The sequence below is a fragment of the Heliangelus exortis genome, chromosome 1, assembly GCF_036169615.1.
Source record: "Heliangelus exortis chromosome 1, bHelExo1.hap1, whole genome shotgun sequence".
NCBI classification, from domain to species: Eukaryota; Metazoa; Chordata; class Aves; order Apodiformes; family Trochilidae; genus Heliangelus; species Heliangelus exortis.
Genome location: NC_092422.1, coordinates 78,989,900 through 79,012,569, shown reverse-complemented (window position 1 = coordinate 79,012,569; position 22,670 = coordinate 78,989,900). Strand labels below are relative to the sequence as shown.

Below are 22,670 nucleotides of genomic sequence, written 5' to 3'. Positions count from 1 at the left end.
CGCAGCTGTGAAATTCAGGATCTCCTCTCTAGCCGGGGCTGCTGTGCGGTGGAAGGTTAAAACGGTGTTGCACCGAGGCTCCACTCGGTCTCGCATATTCTCAACCGCTGCGCCTGAATCGGAGCTTAGCCCTGTCTCCATCCTAAGATCAAACACCTCTCCCCACGGGTGACAGCGAACTGCCATTTTGCAGCCACGTCTTCTCGCAAGGATGGGTTGGAGGGAGCTGGGGGGACGGGGGGGAGCGGTTCGGACGACGGGGCTCGGTGTAACGAGAAAGGAAGATAAAGGGGGAAAAAAGCAAAACGTCAAACCCCACTGGAAAAGAAGGGGTCCCGGGGACCCCGGAGCGTCGGACAGGCCCTGGAGGGAGAGGAGGGCCGTGTGTGGGAGTCACCCTGAGCAGCCGTCGGGTGACCCCGGGGCAGGTCCGGGTCGCCCTGCCCCTTCCTGGCCCGGCGGAGCGGCTCGAGAGCCGGGGGTCCGGCACCGTTCCTCTCTACGAATCGAAGCGGGAGGCCCCCGCGTCCTGACGGAGGGAAAATGTCGAGAGGCAGCCCCGGCCGGGCCGAGGGGTCGTCCGCAGAGGGACAGGTGACCCCGGTCCCCGGCAGGGAGGGCAGTGTCGTTACCGGTCCGCCCGGGCTCCCTGACCGTCCCGCTACCCCGCCGGGCCAGAGAGGAGCCATGCGCGGGTGGGTGGGCGCGGAGATCGGTCCCTGGGGCGAAACCCACGGAGGAGGCTCCGGATGCTCGGAGCCGGAGGAGATACTGTTCTGGCAGCAGCAGCCGAGGGTGTTAATCTAGTCTGGCTGGAGTGAAAAGGGACAAATATTTCCGTTTGTGCCCTCCTGCCTCTCTCAGCACCGGCTGTCAGTCCCCGGGCTCGTTATTCGTACAAGGCATCAGTTTGTTTGGCTGAGCTCAGCAAGGTTTTCTTCTCCGAGCAGAACTATAATTGCTATAATTCTACTGTATCATTTGGATCATTGCAGCATTGTTGTTTTCTCTCTCTCGTTCTCTCCCCCTAACACTGCAATAACGCGCTCCAGTGTTAAATTAGCAGGTTGCAGGGCGGAAGAAAAAAAAAAAAAAAAAAAAAACAAAACAAAACAAAAACCATAAATGAATGAAAGTTTGTTTAAAAAAAAACAAAAAACAAAAACAAAGTGACCTGACAGAGGCGAGCTCGCATCGCAAAGCATCCTCGCCTGCTAGAGGGACTGGTGCCGACCCTTGCTGCTCCCGGGGCCGGCCGGGCCGAGTGGCAGCAGGGACCCCTAGACCTCGTAGGGCAGAGAGAGGAGAGGGAACGGGGTGAGCAGGGAATGAGAACAAGGCGCAGGAGGCCGAAGGGCTCCACGGCAGCCCCCAGCACCCGTCCGCCGGCAGCCACGGGCAGGTTTCTGCGCTGCCGGAGCCTTTGCAGCTGCAGCTTCAAGAGTCTCCCGTCCGGCTACTGCCTGTGCCCTGGGGTCCCCTCTCCATGGCAAGCGGGGTGGCAGCATGACCTTTCCCCGTTATCCCTGTGTGCGATGCCGCGGGTCGGCCGGCTCCGGCAAGGCAGGTGCGGGCCAACCCGGCCTCTCCTGCTGCCGCGGGACTGCTCCCGCCCTGGTCGCTCCCGCGGCTCCGCGCCGCTTCTCCGGGGCAAGCCCCAGCGGGAAAGCCCCTGCGGAACCTCCCGGTACGGCCGTGGTGAGAGCGAGAGTTTCCCCAAGGGTGCTTCTGGGTCTCCCTTTCCTTGCTATTTTTTATTTCTTTTTGTGATTGTTGTTGTTTGGGTTGGGTTTTGAGGTGGTGGAGTATGTTTTTTTGTTTGTTTGGGGGTTTTTTTATGTTCCTTTTAAAAAATTTTGTTACTCGGTTAATGAATTAATTGTCATTCGTGCCAAGGATGGCAAAAGCTCCCGAGTGGCAGCGACAGCAAAGGATAGCTTCTTGTTCCCCCCACAGGCACACCCTTGCAAAGCCGGGCCGGGCTGTGGCCGCCCCGCCGGCCGCGCACGTCGGGGCTCTCCTCGTCTCGCCGTCTGTAGCACCCCGGCCCTCAGGGGCAGGGGGAAACGGGACGGGAGGAACGGCGGGCAGGAGCCCTGGGGGGGTCCCATTCGCAGGGAGGGGACGGCTCTGGAGTGGCATTTATCCCTGCAGGTACGGAGGGACACACACCTGCGGAATCTGGGCGTGTGTGTGCGTGTGCGCACGGGGAGGAGAGAGCACACCCAGGGCAGCGTTGTGCCCACGCCCGCACGGACATACACGGGCTCTCTTGCTTATATTTTTTCTTAATTCCCGCTGGTTAAGCCATTAGAAGACGCTAGTTCCGCACGGGAATTGCGGCACAAACAGGGGAAATGGTGCTGTCTCCCCTGAGGCGCTCGGGGCCGAGAATCACCCGAGGTTATTTGGGGGACGCTCCGATGTCCTTGTCCTTGCTAGAATCCACGACCAGGAGCGTGTATGTGAGCGGGACACGCGCAGGTATTCGTAATGTGTTGATCAAAAATGACCCCAACCTGCCCAAGCAAAGAGCCTGAGCATGTCCGGGATGTGACCGCTCCACAGGAAAGGAAAAGAAGGGAAAAATAAAGAAACAAGCAAACAAATAAATACATGAAAACCCCAAACAAATAAAAAAATAAATAAAATAAATAATTAAAAAAAAAAAAAAAAAAAAAAAAAAACCAAACAAAAAACCCAAAACCACACCAGAGACCTTCAGGCCCCGAAATAGAGTTGAAAGCCCCCGCGGAGGGGAGACGTGTGTGCGGGGCCAGGCGGAGGTAGCCGGGGCAGGGAGGGGGATGCCGTAGATGCGCTCTCACGGCACCGGATTTGGGATAGGGCCCCGGTTCCCGGCCCCGCTATTTTCAAACACCGGTCGCCAGCACGGTCAGTGTGCGCCCCTTCCCGGGGCGGGTGGGAGGGGGCTGGAGGATGCTGCCGGGGGGAAAACCCGGCGTGGATACACCAGCGGGGCCCACCCCGTCCAGCTGGGATAAGGGCCGGGCCGGGCGAGGAGCGGCGCCGCCGTCGGGGCGGGGGGAGTGGGGGTGTCGGGGCGAGGCGTGCCGCGTGGGCTGCGCCACCGCCCATACCACCGCCCCCGACGGCTCCGCCGAGGGGCTCCGTGCCGCCCCTCACGGAGCGGGGCGGGGCGAAGATGGAGAGTGGGGAGCAGCTTGCCGGGTCGGCTCAGGGCGGGCGCCGATCCCTTTGGATCCGAACCGGGGTTTGGTGGGCGCCGTGTGCCGCTGGCCGCCCGGCCTCCGCCGGGAGCCAATCAGGGGGCGGCTGCCCGCACGTGGAGCCGAGGGGACTCAAGAGCGCCGCGGCCGCCGCTCACTCCCCCCGTGACGGGCGTCCCGGCGGCACAGGGCAGCGCCGCGGGGGCCGCCGCCACCGCCCCGGCCCCTCGGCACGGCACGGCCCCACCGCCGCAGCTGACACCACTATCACCACCGCCGCCGCCTCTGCCATCGCCGCCATGAGCGGCCCCTACCCGGAGGAGAGCTGCGCCGAGCGCCCCGAGTGCAAAAGTAAATCGCCAACTTTGCTGTCCTCCTACTGCATCGACAGCATCCTGGGCCGGCGGAGCCCCTGCAAGGTGCGGCTGCTCGGCGCCGCGCCCAGCCTGCCCGCCATCGCCGCCCGCCCCGACAGCGACAAGGCCGCGCAAGGTAAGCCTCGCCGAACCGTTCCCTTTCCCCGGACTCGGGCAGGGCAGGGCCAGTGTCGTGTGTGTCCCCCTCCGTCCACTCCCTGCGGCTCGGCCCCTGCCCCGCTCCCTTCCAGCCCGGCCAGCCGCCGCGTCGGAGCCGCTGCCTCCGTTATCCCGTTACCCGGCTGGTTAGCGGCTGCCGTGCTGTCAGGAAGCGCTGTCAGGGCCGTGCCCGTGATTCAGGCGCGTTAATGCCGTGTGAGTTGGGTAGCGTCGGGGTAGGTTGCTCCTACTTTCGATCTCTGTGTAATTTTTTTTTGTAGCTGAAAGAAATCGGTGCGCACTGTGATCCGTGCAGGGAAAGGCTCGCCCGTTCGCCTTAAAACTGTATTGGATCAAGCTGGGGGCCGCGCCCGGTAGCGGGCAAGGGAGTAGTAACGGGGCGCCGGCAGCCGCCGCCCCCGGCCTGGAGCTGGGAGCTGCCCCTCCGGTGCTGCGGGGAGCCCCGCCAGGCAGCTCCCACGGGCGGTCTCCCTCCCGTTTTCGCTGTTTCTTCGGCATTCACAGCCAGGCGAGTTTCTTTCCTCTCAGAACTAAAAGAAACTTGAGGGACGACTATAAGAGGACAAACAAACAAACAAACGAAACCCCAAACGTAACCAGAAAGATATATAAAAAAAATAAAGCGGAGGAGCCCTGGGCCGTCCCCCTGGCAGGGGCAGCGGGGCGGGCACTGCCCTGCCGTGTACGCGCTCAGCCGCGCCGTGCGGGACGGGGCCTGGCGGTGATCGCTGCCGGGGAGGTACCGGCGCAGGCCCGGGGCATTCAGAGTCCCCGGTCCCTGTCCCGCCGCTGAGCGGGCCGCCGGGATGGGCTGTGCGGCCGGGAGGGATTTCTTCCCAAACCGCGAACGGCGACGCGAGCCGGGGCCGGTGTGAGAGTACGGGGTGATTGGAGGGAGTGTCTTCTCTCGGTGCGGGGTGTAAAGCAGTTCTCTAATGGGGGCTGCAGTGCTGGAGTCTTATCCTGGTCTCATCGCGCTGATTGCACTGACTGTGTCTCTCTCTTTCTCTTCCTCCCCCTTTCTCTCTTTCCTTCGCATCCCTCTCCCCCCTACGCCTGCCCGCCCTGTTCCGACTGCTGCGGCCGCCTCCGTATTCCCTCCTCTGCCTCCCGGCGCAGGGACTCCCAAGGGCAGTCCCCCCTTCGAGCAGACCGAGCTGCACCTGCCCCCCAAACTGCGCCGGCTTTACGGGCCGGGTGGGGGCCGGCTCCTGCCACCGGGGGCAGCAGGGCCGCGGGGAGACCGGCCGGAGGGGCGGCCGGAGGGAGGCGCCGGCCCGGTGCCCGCCGCTGCTCCGTGGGACACGCTGAAGATCAGCCAAGCGCCACAGGTCAGCATCAGCCGCAGCAAGAGCTACCGTGAAAACGCGCCCTTCGTGGCCCCGCCGCCCGCCCGGGACGAGTTGGGCAGCCCCGCCGCGCACGTCGAGGAGCGGCCGGGCCCCGCCGCCCCGGCCGCCGAGGAGGAAGAGGAAGAGGAGGACGAAGAGATGCTAGAGGAGGAGGACGAAGAGGAAGAGGAGCTGGAAGATGACGAGGAGGAGGAGTTGCTGGGCGAGGACGGCGGAGGGCTGCTGAAGGAGGCCCGCCGAGGCGCCGCCGCGGCCCCCGGGGCGGAGGGCGGGGATCTGTCCCCCAAGGAGGAGCTGCTGCTGCACCCCGAGGACGGCGAGGGCAAGGACGGCGAGGAGAGCGTCTGCCTCTCGGCCGGCAGCGACTCCGAGGAGGGGCTGCTCAAAAGGAAGCAGCGGCGCTACCGCACCACCTTCACCAGCTACCAGCTGGAGGAGCTGGAGAGGGCCTTCCAGAAAACCCACTATCCCGACGTCTTCACCAGGTACCGGCCCCCGGGGCCCCGGCTGAGCGCGGAGCGCGCGAGACCCGAAAGGGCGGGCGGGATGGGGCTCCTGTGTGCTGCACCCCCGTCCCCAAACAGCCCCCTCGCCGGTGTCGCTTGCCGCGGGCACCCCCGGGCTGGGATGGACGGGATGGGGAGCAGGTCCGGGCTCCGGGGGGACACACGGCAGCGCCTGAACAGGCCCTCCAGGAGGCCTTTGCTGGGGTCTATTTTTACCCACTGCCCTTCTCCGCCCTCGCCACCGGATCGGTTACACGCTGCCGGTGGGGCTGGACCCCAGCCCGGCCCGGGGAAGCCCCGGCAGGGGCAGAGATCAAAGCACCGCTGCCTAAAAATATCGCCTCGGCACGTCGGGGCCTCTCGCTGTCCCCGTGGAGCCCGACGGGGCCCGGCCTGGCTCTGCCCGCATTTTCAGAGGCGTTGAAAATTCTAGCCCCGCAGCGGCAGCTCTTGCCGGCGGCTGCTCCGCGGGAAAGGCAGGCGGAGAAGCAGAGCAGCCTGCCTGCTCCCCGCGCTTCCTGGAAATGGCCCCCTCCCCTGGAGCCCACAGTAGGGTTGAGACCCCAGAGCCCGCAGTTTTCGATAAGGGAGACCACCCACCCCTGTTCCCCTGTTTCTCGTTTGTTTTACCGGGGAAGGTTGAAGGGGGTGGGAGACTGTCCGTGGGGAGGTTATGTTTCACACCCTCATAGCTCTCGGGGCTCCCCTCGGGGTGCCTCCTGGCCCCGGCCGCGGCCCCGGGAGCCGTTTGCCCGGCGATGTGTCGGAACACATCGCGGCTTTTTTGGTTGTGGTTTGGGGTGGGTTTTTTTGGTCTTTTTGTGTTTTTTTGTTTGGTTTGGTTTGGGTTTTTGTTTTGTTTTTTCACTGGTTTGTTTTCCTCTGGGGCTTCCCCTGCCCGGCAGGCGCGGGGCTCCGGCGGCAAAGGGGATTCGGCTCAGCTGGGAGCGCTCCACTTTTGGGTACGGTCCCGATGAGCGCTGTTCTAACGCCTTCATGGTTTCCGATTTGCCTCAGTTGTGGCAATTCGAATCGCCGTGTCCGGCAGCTCGGCTGCTGCCCCCCCGCGCCGCCGTTGTGGCAGGAACCGGCTGAATTTGGGGAGGGGGATGCCAAAACTCGGGGGGTGCCTGCGGGCAGCCAACTCGGCCTCCCGTAGCCGGGCTGAGAGAGGCAGCAGGCGGTGCCCGCCCGGTACCGCTCCCCCTGGGCACCAGGATTTCGGGATCGTCTAGCGACGGGGGAGCAGATCCGCGGCTCGGGGGGGGGAGGGGGTGGCCGGTGCCCCCCGCCTCCCTGCCCCGGGCTGATGGCGGCGTGTGTGTCTCCCCCAGGGAGGAGCTGGCGATGAGGCTCGACCTGACCGAAGCCCGAGTGCAGGTGAGTGGCCGTGGCGGCGGGACAGAGGCCGGGGCGTCCCTCGACGGCGCCCGGCGGACTGGGGTGGGTGTCCCCGGCCTTTCCCCGGCCCCGGCAGGACCGATCCATGGGCTAGTGAACCCCCATGTGAAGCGAACGCGGGGGCCCCGCGGGGCTGGGGTTGTTAGCGAGACCCGCTCAGCCGCAAGCCGGGTATTTGGCTGCCATCAAATCTCCAATCGGGCTTCATAAAAGCCCACTTAGTGCTAGAACAAACAGGGCCATTTGAAGGCGAAATGTTGTTTGATTTCCTCTCCGCCTGCACAAGGAGCTGGCTAATGCTATTTGATTTCCCATTTTTGATAGCAATAAGCCTGCATTGATCTAATAGTGAGTGAGTGCAATGCTATTAAAGGTGTTTGCCGCCCCATACCAGAGTGCATTTCCCAACCCGGGTCTCATAACCAGAGAGACGATAAACATTGGGATGCCCTGATTGCCAACAGAAAACAGATGTCTCTGGGTTTGAAGCTGAGCAAATCACTTTACAGTTAAAATCGGGCGCTGATAAAGCATAATAAATTCCATATGGCTCATTTAATACACAACAGCTTCTTGCATTAGAGGGGCTAATGATGAGATTTGTCCCCTCCTTTCTGTTGACACATTTCTCCATTGTCAAACAGAGATGTGACAGCAAATCAGTATTTTCAGCTCAGGGGAACAAGTCGTGGGAAAGTTAAATAACTTTTTAAAAAGAAAGACACCCCCTTTCTCTCTCCTCTATTCACGGGAGAAGATGTAATTAAGGGAATATGAATTATGAGAGTCCCTTCGTTTACCTTTGGGTGTACTCAGACTTATTAATTCAATAAGGAGGAATTGCAGCGGGGACAGCTTGCTAATTGAGTTTTAGCTGGGAGAGAAGTTCCCTCCCTGCCAGGCTCTTGGCTTCCCCGCCAACGCGATGCCTCTTCCTGCCTGGGCTCCCAGATGGGCGCGTGTGGCGACCAGTCGTGGTTGCCTGACTGCCAGGAGGGCCCCGCAGCGCTGCTACCTTCCCCGCTCCCCGGGGAGTAGGGATCTCACGCCGAGCTAGCAAAGCCCTGCCTAACAGGGAAGACTCGGCCCACAGCAGCTCGAAAAAAAATTACGAACGTGTGTCTCCCTCAAAGACTCTCTCTTTAGGTGCGTGGGATGCCTTGCACTTGGTTATTAAGCAAATATTTTATTTTCTTCGAAGTGTGTGCGGGGGTTATTTTTCTTTCCCCCCTCTACTTCTCTCTTGTTTTAAGCCCGTGTTAGATCACGATTTTTGCTTTTCGAGAGGGGGAAAATAGGCAAGGTATGGCAGTGTTGCGGCGTCTTAACTAACTTCCGTAGAATAGATCCTAAAAGAAGAGCCTGGAAATGTGTATTTGCCGCTTCGGTTGCCTCGCAAATTATTTCTTCGTTTTAGACAATTGTGAAATCACGAATCTTCTCCTCGCTCTAAATCTGAACGGGAAAAATTAAAAAGTCCATTATCCCCAAACGATATCATTTGCAAAAATTCCCTACAGCGAAAAAAGCCGCGCAGCTCCCGGTGTGGGTCTGCGTGCAGAATAGAAAACCTCTTAGTCCCACTGAGAAACTATTTTTCCGCTGTTCCAACGCAGCAAGAGCATTGCTGACCGGCTCTCCGGCGCCAGCAGCCGCCGACAAACGAAGACGGGGGTGGGTTAAGCTCCTGGGGTTCCCCGAAGCCAGGCGGTGCCGACCCACTCCGGGAGCCCGCAGGCGGCTTTCGGTAGGGTCCCCCCTCGGAGCTGCAGCGCGGCACTGACACGCGTGGTGCCCGCAGACCGGCACCTTTAGGGGTGTCACCGTGGACCGATCCCTTTCGGGGTGCCCCCCAGGCGGGGGCAGCGGAGGAGCGAGCGCCGTCGGGCCGGTGCGTGGCCCCCGCGGGGCTCTCCCCGCCGAGGTGGAGAGGCAGGCGTATTAAAACCGGTTTTTCTTTTGGCTTTCAGGTATGGTTCCAGAACCGTAGGGCTAAGTGGCGGAAGAGGGAAAAGGCTGGGGCTCAGACACACCCCCCAGGTTTGCCTTTCCCTGGTCCCCTGTCAGCAACTCACCCCCTCAGTCCATACCTTGATGCTAGTCCTTTCCCTCCTCATCACCCAGCTCTAGACTCCGCTTGGACCGCCGCCGCCGCCGCCGCCGCGGCCGCCGCCTTCCCCAGCCTACCGCCGCCGCCCCCCGGTTCCGCGGCGCTGCCCCCCGGCGGGACCCCCCTCGGCCTCGGCACCTTCCTGGGGGCGGCCGTGTTCCGTCACCCCGCCTTCATCAGCCCCGCCTTCGGCAGGTACCGACCGGGCACCGCGGGGAAGCGAGGGGGGTGAGGATGGGGGGGGTGTAGGGGGCGGGAAACGGCACGACCGACGGGGCGGGGGGCGACGACGGCTGCCGGAACGAGTCTGGGGTCGGGCGACCCTGACCTCGGGCGCTCTCCGGCAGCCGCCGTCGTTGTCCCCTGCGCGGGTGACATTCGGGGTCGACGTTGTCCCCTGCGCGGGTGACGCAGCCTCGGGGCGGCCCCCACGCGGGACCCCGTTTCGCGCGGGGCCGCCCCAGGCCCGTTCAAACTTGCGAGATCCTGGCGGCCGGCGGCGATTGGGCACCGCGCTGATCACGTGCTTCTGGCCCAGCTTCTTATTGGGCGAGGGCGGCTCTTGCGCCCGCCCCTACCCTCCCCCTCGCCCCCCCCCACTCCTCACCTCCACCCCCTTCCCCATTCCACAGCCACCGCGGAGCTGCCCCGTGGGGGCGGCCGCTCCGTGGGTTCTGCGGTGGTTGTGGGTGGGGGCCTGGGCAGGGACGAAGCGGGGTCCCCGTCGGGCAAAGCTGCGGAAATAATCGGTGCTCCCCACGCAGGGACTAAGCCGGTGTGGGGGGTACTTTTCGTTACCACTGCTTTGCTTGGGGTGAGGAGGGGGTCGGGTGGCCGTCATTCACCATTTCGGGGTGCGCTGAAGCCGGGACAACCCGGCTGGACGCCCCACAGGGTCCGTCACGATCAGGTTTTTAGTCGTGGGTGGGTATGAGCAGCTTCGAGAGGCGCGTGTCGGGGAAACCCCCGCGCTCCGTCCCTGCGCTGAGCGGTCGAGGCCAAAACGGGGATAGCCCCGGCCGGCGGGGATGCGTTCCCGCAGAACCGGGGACGTAGCTGCCCCGTCAGGATGCCCCCACCGGAGCAGGCCGAGGGGGAAGAGATCCCTTGAATGGACGGGGCGAGCGCAGCCTTCGTAGGATCAGTGGTTTCCCGTAATGTTTTTTTCGTGCTATCTAACGAGAAAAAGCCCCCAGAGCCTTTTTCAGCCGCTGTACCCCCCTCCCCGCCGCTGTACCCCCATCGTCAGCCGCCCCGACAGCGGCAAACTGGGCACAAGCAGAGTCGGAGATTTTCTTTCCCCTACCCTCCCTTTTTGTTTGTTTTGGTTTTTTTTCCACAAAAAAATTTTTTGCACTCCAGCGTCGGGTTTTTTCCCGTCGCGGCTTTGTCCCTCCCGGCCGGGAACGAGGCGAGCGGAGCCGGTGGAGCCCCGGCGCGGCGGTGATGGGCGTCTCTGCTTCCCTTGCAGGCTCTTTTCCACCATGGCCCCCCTGGGCAGCGCATCCAGCGCGGCGGCCTTGCTGAGGCAGCCGGCGCCGGCCGCCGAGGGGGCGGTGGGCTCGGCGGGGCTGGGGGACCCGGCCAGCGCTGCCGCGGACCGGCGGGCTTCCAGCATCGCCGCCCTGCGGCTGAAGGCCAAGGAGCACGCCGCTCAGCTCACCCAGCTCAACATCCTCCCCGGGAACAGCACGGGGAAAGAGGTGTGCTAAGAGACGGTTGTCGTCCCGGGGGTGCGGGTTGGGTTGTGTTTTTTTGGGTTTTTTGGTTCTTCTTTTTTTTTTTAGGGGGGAGAGAAAAGAGAGAGAAAAGAGGAGAGTTAAACGTACGAAAAAAAAATAAAGGTCACCTCAGACAGCTCGAACCAAGACCAAACGGGGAGGGTGGGGGGGAGAAATTAATAATAATATTAAAAAAATAAAATAAAAAATAAAAATAATAAAAAAAAAAGGACCAGCAGCTGAGACTGGGGTGGGTTCTCGAGTTACGAGCTTGGAGACAGCGAGCGCCTTTTTGCATCAACCTTCATGCGAGTGAACCAACACTGGCAAGCTCCTGCTTAAGTAACTCCTTGGCTGGTACATTTCTGAAATGTACAACGTTTATTTCCTCTCTGAGCATTAAGGAGAAAAAAAAAAAACAAAAAACAGGGGAAGAAAAAAAAAAACCTAATAAAAGTTATTATATATTAGCATTACATACGGTAAATATTTTTCCTTCTGTTTATCTGGCAAGAAAAAAAAAAAAAAAGAAAAAAAAAAAGGAAAAAAATGAAACAAATAGAATTGTAATTAATTAAGAAAGAAAAATAAGACGGAAAGAAAAGTATAGGGAGGGGAAGCTACCCACATCTTAAAATAACATCCTAGGATGTTAAGTTGATCTTTTAGGAGCACTGGAGAACTCTTTTACATGTTGATGCAGCAAGCTGCATACGCTAACCAAGGATGCTGCCAGTGCAGGATGAAAGTTAATTTGATGCTGTAAGCTAACCAGTGCACTTAAGGGAAAGGATATATCTTTTTCTTGTTATATTCTTTATCACTACACCAACCAAGGTTTTTATATCAAACCAAAGGGAAATACACTGCTAGAATATGGACTGTTTAAGTCACTAAACTGTGATTATTGATTCTGTACATACCATTGTTATAAAAAAAAAGAACAGAGCTTTGTATATTTGAAATGTTATAAAACAATTGCACTCAGTGTAGTGTTGTAAAAGTTTGTCATTCTGTAGATTCTTACTGTGTTGTAGATATAATAGGGTTCCTAGACAAATATTTATGTACAAACCCTTTATTTAACTTATTAACTGTAGAGGTTTCTGAAACCCTCAAGAGGCGATGGTACAGTACTTTTTTCGTGTAATGTCGTTATTGTTAACACTTTTCCTTGCTATCCGGTGGAGAAGTGCCACGTTCAGAAAATAAACACAAATATATGTTTAACAAAAAGAAAAGAAAAGAAAAAAAATTAACAAAAGAAAAGAAACGCAAAGAAAGCCCCGGTACCTGCGGGGGCTGCGGAGCTGCCTGCGCCGCACGGAGCCCCTCGGGCGCGGCCGGGGCTGCGCATCGCCACCCCCGCTGCCAGGGAACCCCCCCACGGGGTTGCGGGGGGCGTGGGTCCCTTGGCCGGGGGTGATTGCCAGAGCTTGGGGGGCATGAGGTTGCAAGGAGCTTTGCAAATCAGAAGATCCGGGAGTGGAGTTCGGGGGGAGCCGCCCCATGCACCCCAGGACAGGGATGGGGCAACCTCTGGCTCTGCTGCTGCCGAGAGACAGAGGCAGGGAAACAAAGCGAGCACTTGCACCCCTCCTTCTCTCAGAGGAGGAAGGAAAGTCCGGTGATCTGCACCCCGTTCACCCGGGGATGAACTGTTGGAGATTTTTTTCCCCTCTAGTTGCCCCTGTTGGGTTTTGGTGGTTTTTTTGGGGGGGTTGTTTTTTTTTTTTCGTTCGTTTGATTCGGTTTGGTTCCTTTTTTTTTTTTTTTGTCTGGGTTGGTTTTTGTTTTGTTTTGTTTGCTTGTTTGTTTTTTTTTTTTTTTCTGTTTCTGGACGCATCTCTCTCCTGTGCCTTTTCCACGGAGCAGACACGCGTGACTACCGTGACTTTCTCCCCAGCTGCCGGCTCCGAAATTCCCCGGCCGCGATGAGCCCTGGAACTTCCTCGGCCACACACCCCGTCCCCGAGGGCAGCGGGCGTGGGACCGGGCCGGGTCCAAGCGCGGAGTTGTTGGGGTTTTTTGGGGGTGATTTGGTCTGACCGTGGCATCGCTCAACAACGGCAGCCAGGGGGACCGGGAAAGAGCCCCGGAACCGCCCCGTCTCGGCCATTTGTGAGCACCGAGGGGGCCCGGCCCGGCCCGGTCCGTCTCAGCCCTCTCCGGGTCCGGTAGCCGCCGGCCGGATAGCGCCGCCAGAGCCGCCACCTCGAGTGGAATCCGTCCCGATCTTTCTCCACAGCCCCCCTCTTCCTCCCACGGCGTTTCACATACCCCAAGACCCCCTTCCCCGCCCGCCCCCAACCGCATTTTTGAGTGCTAAAAGCCAGCATAGGCGCGAAAAAAAAGAAAAAAAGAATAAAAAAAAAAAAACCAAAAAAAAAAAAAACCGGGAAAAATAAGGCTTGTTCCCTGGACGTTATTAACAGTGCAGCCTGAAATATACATTTTTACCTTAAAGAAAAGGGAATCATTATCAAGCCATTACGCATTAAGAAATGTCATTCAGTCATTTTTATTCATTCCGCTGAAATCTTCGTAAAAGCCCGAATCATACTTCTGCAAGCAGCAATTTTGTTAATCCAGGGGGTTATTACTCTGGTCCCTTATTAGGATCTATACTGCTGCCAAGCAATCCTATAACCTTCTCAAAAGAAGTTTACCTCCGTGTTATAAAACCAGTAGTGGTATTTATACTGTGCAATAATTAGTGTATTACTTGAATCCACTAACAGGTTCATTTTATCTCCGCACAAAACCCCTAGTCTGCTTATAGAAAGCTTGTGCCTCCTTTGGTGCTGCTGAAGTGGTGAAAGAGTGAATGAAGGCTGGTAGCACTTTCTCCTTTCGCCGTGCCTTAATTCCCATCTCTTTTTGCTCTCATCCAATTAGTGCAGTGTATTAAGCGGTTTATCATCTCATAGTCAGCTATTGAGAGAAACAAGGCGAACACTTTGCAATAGAGCCTGCTCTCCTTTGACACCCTCAGGTACTTACATATTCCACTGTGCTATGAATAATAGAGGAAGAATAGAGCGCTAATTCCCTCATCAAAGAATGCCTTGTCTGCTGCTTTGCTCAACAACACCATTCTGATCAAAAGAAAAGCAATAAAGCTTAGCATAACAAAACGAAACCTACTTATTAGCTTAGTGGTTAAATTAATGCAGAGCCGCTGCTATTCAAAACCAAGGTTTGAAAACAGCCTCCAACAACCTGATAATGCTGCCTTCGGGATGAAGGAATTTTAATCTGAAATTTGAAGCTGGCACAGATGAGTTAATCTATTAAACTGCTATAAGGAGGGAGCGGGAGAACTATTCAATTAGGGCACATTGAAGGTGCTCTTGCAGAAGACGGGGAAGGATGCGAAGGGGAAGATGTGCTCCCGCTCGGCGTTAGAGAAAAAAAAAAAAAGAAAAAAAGAAAAAAAAAAAAAAAAGTGACTTTGACGGCGACAAGAGGGGTTTTGGCACAGCCACCGACGTGTTTGCCATGGGGATTGTTTCTCTTATCACATATGTCCTCCGCGAAACCTGGCCACCGGCTCCATGTATCAACACTGCTCTTCCCCAACTGCAAATAAATACAAATAAACACAAACCTTAATTTTAACAGCGTTTAGGGGGGAGGGGAATGAGGGACAAGAAGAGGGAATGGAAGGGAAGGCGATGGGAGCCAGATCAGCCTCCAAACGCGAACCTCCGAACTTCAGTCTTTCCCAGATTATTTACAGCGCTGCACTCACCAGCTCCGTTTAATATTAAATGCTATAAAGATGATTTTGCGTTTCCCAGCCTTCCTCCGGGGCCAAGACGAGGCACGGTGCCCAGAGCTCATTAGAGAGAGAGGCGTGGGGGGGGAAGAGGGGGGCGGTGGGGAGGGGAGTGGGGGAAATCCAGTCAACTCCTTGCCAAGACTTCAACTCTGATCTGACCAACTCTGCTGAGAGGAATGAAAAATTGCCTCAATTCGGGGTAAAAGCCCTCATTTCCGACATTCCCCCCCTACGGACTGCGACTGGCTGGGGCTGCGGGGTGTGTGTGTGTGTGCTTAAGGACGGTGCCCCCCCTCCGCCTCGCCCCCTTCGCCGGGCTCCTCCGCTCCCCCCCAGCCTCTCTCAGGGCCACCGTGTGCTGCTGTGCCCCACACAAGCATTCCACAACACTCTCATTTAATCTAAACATCCCTAAACTTGCAAATTAACAGGCTCTTCAGCTGTAATTATACAGATACATACAAGTGCCACGGGGTCAGGTTATGCCGTATCTATCCATTTTATTTGTATACCTCACGTCTGGAGGAGAAGGTCACACTTCTTCCTTTCCTTTCTCTACCCGGGTAATCTCAGGAATATCTTCATAATCCTGAGTTGGACATGAGAAATAATTTAAAAATTAAAAAAAAATAATTCTGCGTGCAACTATAGGAAGCTGGGATCCTTCAAAGGGCTGCAACATCACCATCTCATTTAGGCAGCAACACCTCTCTCCAAGACAAACCTCCACATAAAGTCCCAACTTCACAGGTTGGGAAGGAACGGAAGCTCACTGTGGGGGGAGACAACACCAACACGAAACCAGGGACTGAGCAGGCTCCATTTCTCATGTACTGCGACTCAATGTCAGCAAAAATGAAAGGATTTAGCTCCTAAAGTTGCCCAGAAGATGACTCCGTATTCGGGCATATTAAAATAGAGATCACCTCCCCCAACACACAGCATCTTCCAATGCCACTTAGGGACAAATGAACGTCATAAAATACTGTTAACATGGACACAAGCATCCCCTTCAGTGCCCACCACGTTCGTGCTAATGCTCTTACTTTGTCTTCATGCTCCTTTTGTTACTGGCCAGTTATCCTAAAAAAATGGGGATATGAGCATTTCTACAAAGCCAGGAAAAGTCTGGAGCAGTATGACCTCTCAAGGAGTATTTTCAACAGTCACATGACCAAACAAAATTCTCTTTTACTAGAAAATTTTATTTTTTCCCCTCCAACTGTCAGGAAAACTTTACATTTTATACCGTTAAAGATTTCAAAGAAAAATTTTATAACCTTACATTAATATATCACATTCCAAATTTAACAGCAAAATGAGTACAATATTTTGCATACAGAAGCATGTACCCAAATTTATTATCTTCGTTTGTCATATCCGCATGTCATTTTATTAAGAGTAAATGAAAAATACAATTTGTTTATAAAAACCTTTAAAATCTCCAATGCAGTAATTATCACAAAACAGAAAAATGATTCCCTGCTTTGCATCTCCCCGTTACTGGTTACAATATAATCCCAAACACATTTTCCCCCATCGAGAATACTACTTTCAAATACTTTATATGGAAAGAAATGAAATACATTTATATCCTGCCTCTGTACGGAAAGGTTATTTTACGTATCTCTACATCCACATAAGAAATCTTTAACGTGGCAAAATAATGTGCTTGAAGATGCACAGAAAAACTCTTAATACAAAGATGGTCCTTTTTTAGCACCTCCAGGTTTCAGTCGTTCTTTATCTTTAATAAAATTTGCAAGTAAAGCCTCCCTACCTCTGTTCAGAAGGTATTAGGACATTTAAAGGCATTTAGGTTTGGTATTGTTTTTAATTGGTATGATCAGCAAGAAGATAAACTGTGAAAAGGCACAACATTAGTGCTCCTACTGAGACCTCTACTAACCTCTCTTCCTGAGAGCACCTCTACTAAATACCCTGGAGCAAAGTCTAGGATCACTTACATTCCAGCAACTCTCACTGGGAATTATCCAATTAAAGCAGCAATTCCCCCACCCCCTTTTCCCTCATAGGTCTAAATACACAACAAAATATATTGTAAAAAAAAAAACCAAAAAAACAACTATTCCATGTTTTAATAACCCTGGCTTCTCAATGAAGAAAAGAAGGGAAGATAAAACCACCTTGAATATTTCATGTCCACGTGAATCCCACATCCCATTTCCATCTTCCATTCTTCCTCCTCTAAAGAGATTATTAAAACACCATTGTGCATACTGAAGTAGAGTATTGCTGAAGAGATCATTACTGTTAAACAAGGTACCAGCCTCTCGTCTCCCTCCATTTTTAATCAATCACTGCCTTTCATTGCTGGACTCTCCCACAGATCTTCCCATACTGACAGTGAAGAGTTTGCCGAGGTTCACTTCTGAGTAGGCACTCATAGACAGACATTTGTCTACCGTGCTCTTCAGTCTTTTGTAGGCCTCAGAGACTTCATCCCTGAGTGGTTTCTTCTTCAAGTGCTCTAAAAAAAAAATGTAGAAAAAAACCACAACAGAGAATCATTAAAAGACCACAAAAATAAAGTACTTTTGCATTCACTACTACTGCAAATCGTGGCACTTTAAAAGGAGGCGCACATTGTAGCAAATAAAGAAGACATTTACACCACACTCTTCCAAATTCTGCTGCCTCTCAGCTGCAGTGCTGTACCAGCTGGTTGGGGACCAGCTCAACCTGCACACGGTGGCAAGGCTGAAGCTGCCTCATCCCCACCAGCACGGGAGCAGCATCTCCTGCCTGGAGCTGCAGAGAAGCACAGCCTGCTCTGCCATGGCATCTTAGAATCATATCATAGAGTCATAGAATCATAGAATCGGCTGGGTTGGAAAGGACCTCTGAGATCATCAAGTCCAACCCTTAACCCAAGTCCATCTTAATGGAGCAAAATGAGGTTCACTAAGTCACAGAAGAGAAAATGAGCAACAGCACGGCTCGCTCTCAAAGGATCCCTTCTGAAATGAACAGGTGCCTTAACTTGGGGAGAACCACAGAAAGTCCCCAGGAGTTTGAAGCAGGGAGAGATTCTGCCCAAGTTTAGCTTCAGAAGGGATGGGAACTTTGTGTCTGTTGCTGCTAATACTGGAACAACCTAGGACAGATGTGTCACACATCTTGTGCACTCTCACGTGCACCTTGTGTGCAGGACGGGAATTGTGATGTTGGACAACATGAAGGCATTGAAAGGGGCAGGAGCACTGACAAGGGAAATTCCTTGCTATTCTACCCTAGACATGACAGAAGGTGCCCAGTATCTCAGTCACAAGGTTCACCCGACACATGAATGAAGAGAGCCATTCCCTCAGAAAAAAACATCTGGAGTGCAAGACATTTACTCACTTGTATGTTTGTGTGTGTGCAAATTCATCTGCATGAGTTTGTATATATGTCAGCAGCAAAGCCCAAACTGTTGTGGTGTTTGTTTTTTTTAATTTCATAGAATCATAGAATTAGCCGGGTTGGAAGGGACCTCAGAGATCATCAAGTCCAACCCTTGTTGTTTTGTTTTGGATTTTCTTGTTAAATTTTAGGGGAAAAAAAAGAGGTAGTTTTTTTGAGTGGGTGCCCAGCTCTTGCTTTACAAAGGCCATGGACAAAAGACTAAAAGAAAAAAATACTCTACTGATATGCAGCAATGCCAACTTGATGTAGACCTGGTGTGGTTGTGCTCCTCTATTCCATGAAGAGCATGAATATTCCATGTTCTGGAAACAGCAGCTCCTACCCAAAAAATCCTGCATTTGCAGTTAGACCTTCAAACAAGCAGCACATAACTGAGCACACAAGGACACAGGGCAAAACCAGATGCCCTCCCAGTTTCCTTCATGTTAGACTGGAGGGAATCCAGGTCATGCAGAACTATGAGAGCACAGCACAGGTACTTAAAGCTCAAGCTCTCAGGATATTTCAGCACAGCATAAGCATGTGCCTTGTGAGCAACCAACACCATCCTTCTGCTGCTCCTTAGCTTTGCCTAAAAGCTGTTGTCTCAATCCTGCCTGTCCCCTCCACAGTACTGGTACTGCCCTCCTCATGCTTTCTATGTGTACAAAGGAGCCCCCGTCCCCTTGCAAATGGCTTTCATTACGTGACACGTTTTTTCAGCTCCCAAGTTTAGATGAAGAAAAAACCTAGTTGTCTCTAAAACAGCTGAGTTTCTCTGAGAGAAGGGTCTGGAGAAGAGGGATATGCCAGATTTTTGAGTCCACCTGTGTGAGGGAAGAAATGACTCACTTGTGCCATGACTCACTTCTGGGATGTGACTGAGCTGGAGACATCCCATCCGACCCACCCTTGTCTCAGCAGCCAAGGCAAGGACTGCTCCGTGAGGAGATGGCAGGGCAGAAAGGCATGGTAACAGAAATAGCTGGTACAATTTTGGGGTTTGTGAATGCCTCAGGATTTACAAATATTGTTGCAGAGCCTATGTGTTTTCAGACAAACTCAGCAGATTAACCACTGGATACAATACAAACAGTGTTGTTTTACCCAGCAATTGCCACCTGCCTGGGTTTACTCGTGTTATTCACCAAGTTCCACTGAACTCTGTTGCTCTGCACGATGCTATAAAATCTTAAAAAATGAAATTAAAATTTAAATTAACAATGCCAGTTTGTGCAATGTGATCAAAAGCACCTTGGTAAGCACCTTTCGTGCACCCTTGTGAAGAAAGTATGTATTGTGCTGTCACACTCAGTTTTGAGTATTTACATCACCAGCTTTGGGCAGAATGCAAAGAGACGATGCTGCCTGGTAGAAGATACCACATTCTCACCATTACCCAGGCAGCAATGACATTATGTCTATTTGCAGAATTAAAATTTCCTTGAACTACACCATCAATACAATAAAAATTTCAATTACAAGAATGTGTTCACTACGAGACTGAAGTCATTACGGAATGAACGCATGTTGGAATTATTTAAATGTAGGGTTCAATTAAACAAGCCTTGAAAACTGTAATAGCCATATCCATAAAAACACAAACCCCATTCTGCCCCAAATGCAGTGCTAGCTAGTTTCTGTGTTTTCAAGATAAATGAAATACCATGTGGGTATTTCTGCTCATGTTAGCAAAAACACAGTCTTTATCCTAAGGAACTGTGGAAAATAACCATCCTTTTAAGTTCAAAACTAGGCTAACATATTTTAAAGCTTCCTGGAACTCAGGGAGCATCAAGGTGAAGTGTATCAGTGTGCAGAAACAGCTGGCACAAGTGAGCAGAGCAGGAAGGCACATTAATCACGAAAACAAGGAGGCAAACAATAAACCAAAGTAGGGAACAAAAATACAGGCCTGCATACAGCTCAAATTCAGGGTCCAGCTGTCCCGTGTGCCCAGCTCCCCCCAGCCTTAAATCTAAACTTTAATTATAACCGATAACCTTTCTGACAGTAACCTTGCTGACTTCAAGCATTTCTTAGATGTAATTACCCTCCTAGAGGCAAGCAGGAAAGGGTGGACTGGGGGAAAAAAAAAAAAAAAGAAAAAAAAGAAAAAAAAAAAGAGGGGGCTGGTTGAAGTAATGAGGCCAATTTTAAGTTTCAATTATAAGAGAATGGGAGCTGGGAGCTCGGGGTGGAGAGGCAGGCAGCGGCTGCAGCACAGCCACCCCATGCATTTGAATGACACAAGTGCATCTGATGACTGGGGAGAAGAGATTTAAAGAACTGTAGTAATACAGAGCAGGGGAAGATGAGAGAGGACACAGCTCCTGATGTGTTTACCTCCTTTGCTGATGGGATATTGACTTTTCCCACCAGGTTGGTTAGAAAGGGGACTATTTACGCTGCCACACAGCAGAGTAAGAATGACAACCACCATCACTCTGTGCTCCTCGGAGTAAAAGACAACCGTGACCGCCGCGCATCACGCAGCCAGTCAATACCTCTGAGTTACCACACCATCCCACTTAGAGATGCATATAAAAGCTCCTACTTTCTTCCCAAATCAGAATTTAATCGATACTGCGCCTAAGGCCTTCTGAAAACCAAGCTACACAAACTGACTGAAATTGTCTTTCGGTCGTAAGTCACGTTCCAAAATAGTTCCTGTTGTCACCTCCATCGTTGCTTTAATAATATCAAAGTTCAAAGGAAAATTTTTAAGGTGAGCACTGCTGCAGAACGCATATACACACAGAGATCTTCTTACACATTTGCAGAGCACACAAAAGACACTACCAAAAATAAATAGACAAATGAAAACCACTATTATTGTAATAGATATTCAAAAAAAAAAGGAAGGAAGAAAGATGTGCTACTGGCTGTATATACTTAAAATTCAGGCACTGCTATCTGAAATTAATAAATCACTGACTCTGGTAAATATTTTAGAATCGTATGACCAAACGTGCAGTGAGCCCTGCTTCTCCACCCCCCAACATAACTGCCCCCTCATTCCCCTCACTCACAAAACACAGTCTGAACTTCTGTTTGTCACTGCCAAATTCAGCACCCCCTCCAAGTACTGATCTAGCTAACCTGTGTATATTTGTATTTTATTTCTATTTTATTAAAAAGTATGTGAAAATCATTTACCCTGTGCTGTTGTATTGATGCTGGGAGCATGGATAGAAATATTTGAAGGTTATCTATTCTCAGCCACGTGCACTCTTTTTATTGCAATTTTCTCTTTGTTCCTATTGAAATGACACAGAATAACCTGATAGAGAAGACCAAGAACTTTTGTTCTTGGATTCCCTAAGATGTGGCTTGGTAAAAGTCTTCTCTTTTTTCTCCTACTGATTGGACAACTGAACTGTGTCGTATTATTAAACTCTCTCCCCCTGAATATTCTGTTGATAACCTGCTCTTCAGAGTGAGAAGTAGAAATATATTCAGATTCCTTTGTATCTGAGTGCATGTATCTGCACAGAATACGTGAGAAACATTGCAGGTACTTAGGAGCATTGTGCCAAAATGTTGGATTATCTGGGAATGCACAAAAAACCCTGCAAGATATCATTTATGTACAGCATCATGTCTATCTCACACTTATATTTAAAGAGTTAAAGAACATACTAAATTAGCTGCTGAATTTTTTACATCGCCTACTGGTTATTGTATTTTAATTACAGCAGGCTTAGACACACAGGCAGCAGTCACTGTTCCAAATATCTGTGTTTCATTTATTTCTGTGCAAAGGTAGCAAACAACAGTCAGTCATAATTGGTTCTGTCAGATGTTTTACAGTCAGTCATAATTGTCTCTGTCTAGAGGTGTGTCAATTTACTGCAAGTTAAATAAATATTCTGTCTGTTATGATACCAGGTTACATAAGCCATTTTTTTTTTTAATTGCATGGGTTCCCCTTTCATAATCCTCAGCACCCCTATTTATACTGTTAACCTTAACTTTGCCATTTATGGAATGTCAATGAAAAAAGTCAACAGTAATTTAATGAACAGACGTGCAGGCTTCTAACATACTTGCTTTTGTATTTCTAATTAAACACAATCACATTAGGCTACAGAGCAATTAAATTATTTGGTCTTGACAGTGCTCTCCTCCAATATCCATCAGCAATGCCAGTTGACCAGCCTGAAGAGGGAGATTTACTAACCTAAGCCTTAAATGATTCTTGTTCTTTGCTGAGGAAAATAAGCCTCCCAACTCGGACCAACTTCTAAGCCACACAGTCCTACAAAATAACAGAGGTTGTTGACAACAAGGGCCACATTTGCCCTCCAGACTGCCAGGATGACACCTCCACATGTTCTGGGTGTTTATTTAATCGGAAGCCAAAGCAATTCTAACGTGATCCACAGCCTTCCTACCACAAGAAAACACAGCAAACTTGGGACCTCAAAGGTCTGCTCTCACCAAACGGAGTAAATTGGTATAAACTGCTCCACGGTTTCTTACGGGTCCACCCTTTATATTTTTGCTAGGCAAGTTCAGGGGGGGGGGTTGTATAAAAATAATCGCCCGAAGCTTCCATGTGCTGATACAAACCCACATCTATCAAACCAGATAAATCACCGTGGCTCTGCTCAAGTGCCCTGCAACTCCGATTAGAACGCGATTTACCACTGGTCTGG

General features: G+C 52.4%; 2 protein-coding genes and 1 long non-coding RNA gene across 5 annotated transcripts in view; 1 reads left to right on the top strand and 2 right to left on the bottom strand.

Annotated features, from left to right (window-relative positions):
- Positions 1-3,330: 3,330 nt before the first annotated feature.
- ARX (aristaless related homeobox) lies at positions 3,331-11,953 on the top strand. 2 transcript variants are annotated; one of them, XM_071750242.1, is made up of 6 exons: positions 3,331-3,683; positions 4,847-5,564; positions 6,920-6,965; positions 8,957-9,026; positions 9,111-9,291; positions 10,568-11,953. In XM_071750242.1, the coding sequence occupies exons 1-6, from the start codon at positions 3,491-3,493 to the stop codon at positions 10,806-10,808; spliced, it is 1,449 nt and encodes a 482-aa protein (XP_071606343.1). In that variant the 5' UTR covers positions 3,331-3,490; the 3' UTR covers positions 10,809-11,953. The 2 variants fall into 2 exon arrangements, with proteins under 2 accessions (XP_071606343.1, XP_071606334.1); XM_071750233.1 differs by having other exon boundaries at positions 8,957-9,291.
- LOC139798992 (uncharacterized) lies at positions 8,153-9,161 on the bottom strand. Its single transcript, XR_011727049.1, has 2 exons — positions 9,077-9,161; positions 8,153-8,441 (listed from the first exon to the last, which is right to left on the bottom strand). It is a non-coding gene; the product is annotated as an uncharacterized lncRNA (long non-coding RNA).
- Positions 11,954-15,785: 3,832 nt separating the features above from the next.
- POLA1 (DNA polymerase alpha 1, catalytic subunit) overlaps positions 15,786-22,670 on the bottom strand; it is a 193,829-nt gene continuing 186,944 nt past the window's right edge. For both annotated transcript variants that reach the window (XM_071750219.1, XM_071750211.1), the window contains exon 37: positions 15,786-17,092. In XM_071750219.1, the coding sequence (XP_071606320.1) occupies positions 16,920-17,092 (173 nt within the window). In that variant the 3' untranslated portion in view covers positions 15,786-16,919. The remainder of the gene's footprint in view (positions 17,093-22,670) is intronic.

Excerpts from the sequence above, each read along its gene's own strand:
- ARX (XM_071750233.1), top strand. The coding sequence starts at position 3,491 with ATGAGCGGCCCCTACCCGGAGGAGAGCTGCGCCGAGCGCCCCGAGTGC. Across the intron at positions 3,684-4,846 it reads CAGCGACAAGGCCGCGCAAG|GGACTCCCAAGGGCAGTCCC; the intron begins GTAAGCCTCGCC and ends CTCCCGGCGCAG. Across the intron at positions 9,292-10,567 it reads ATCAGCCCCGCCTTCGGCAG|GCTCTTTTCCACCATGGCCC; the intron begins GTACCGACCGGG and ends CTTCCCTTGCAG.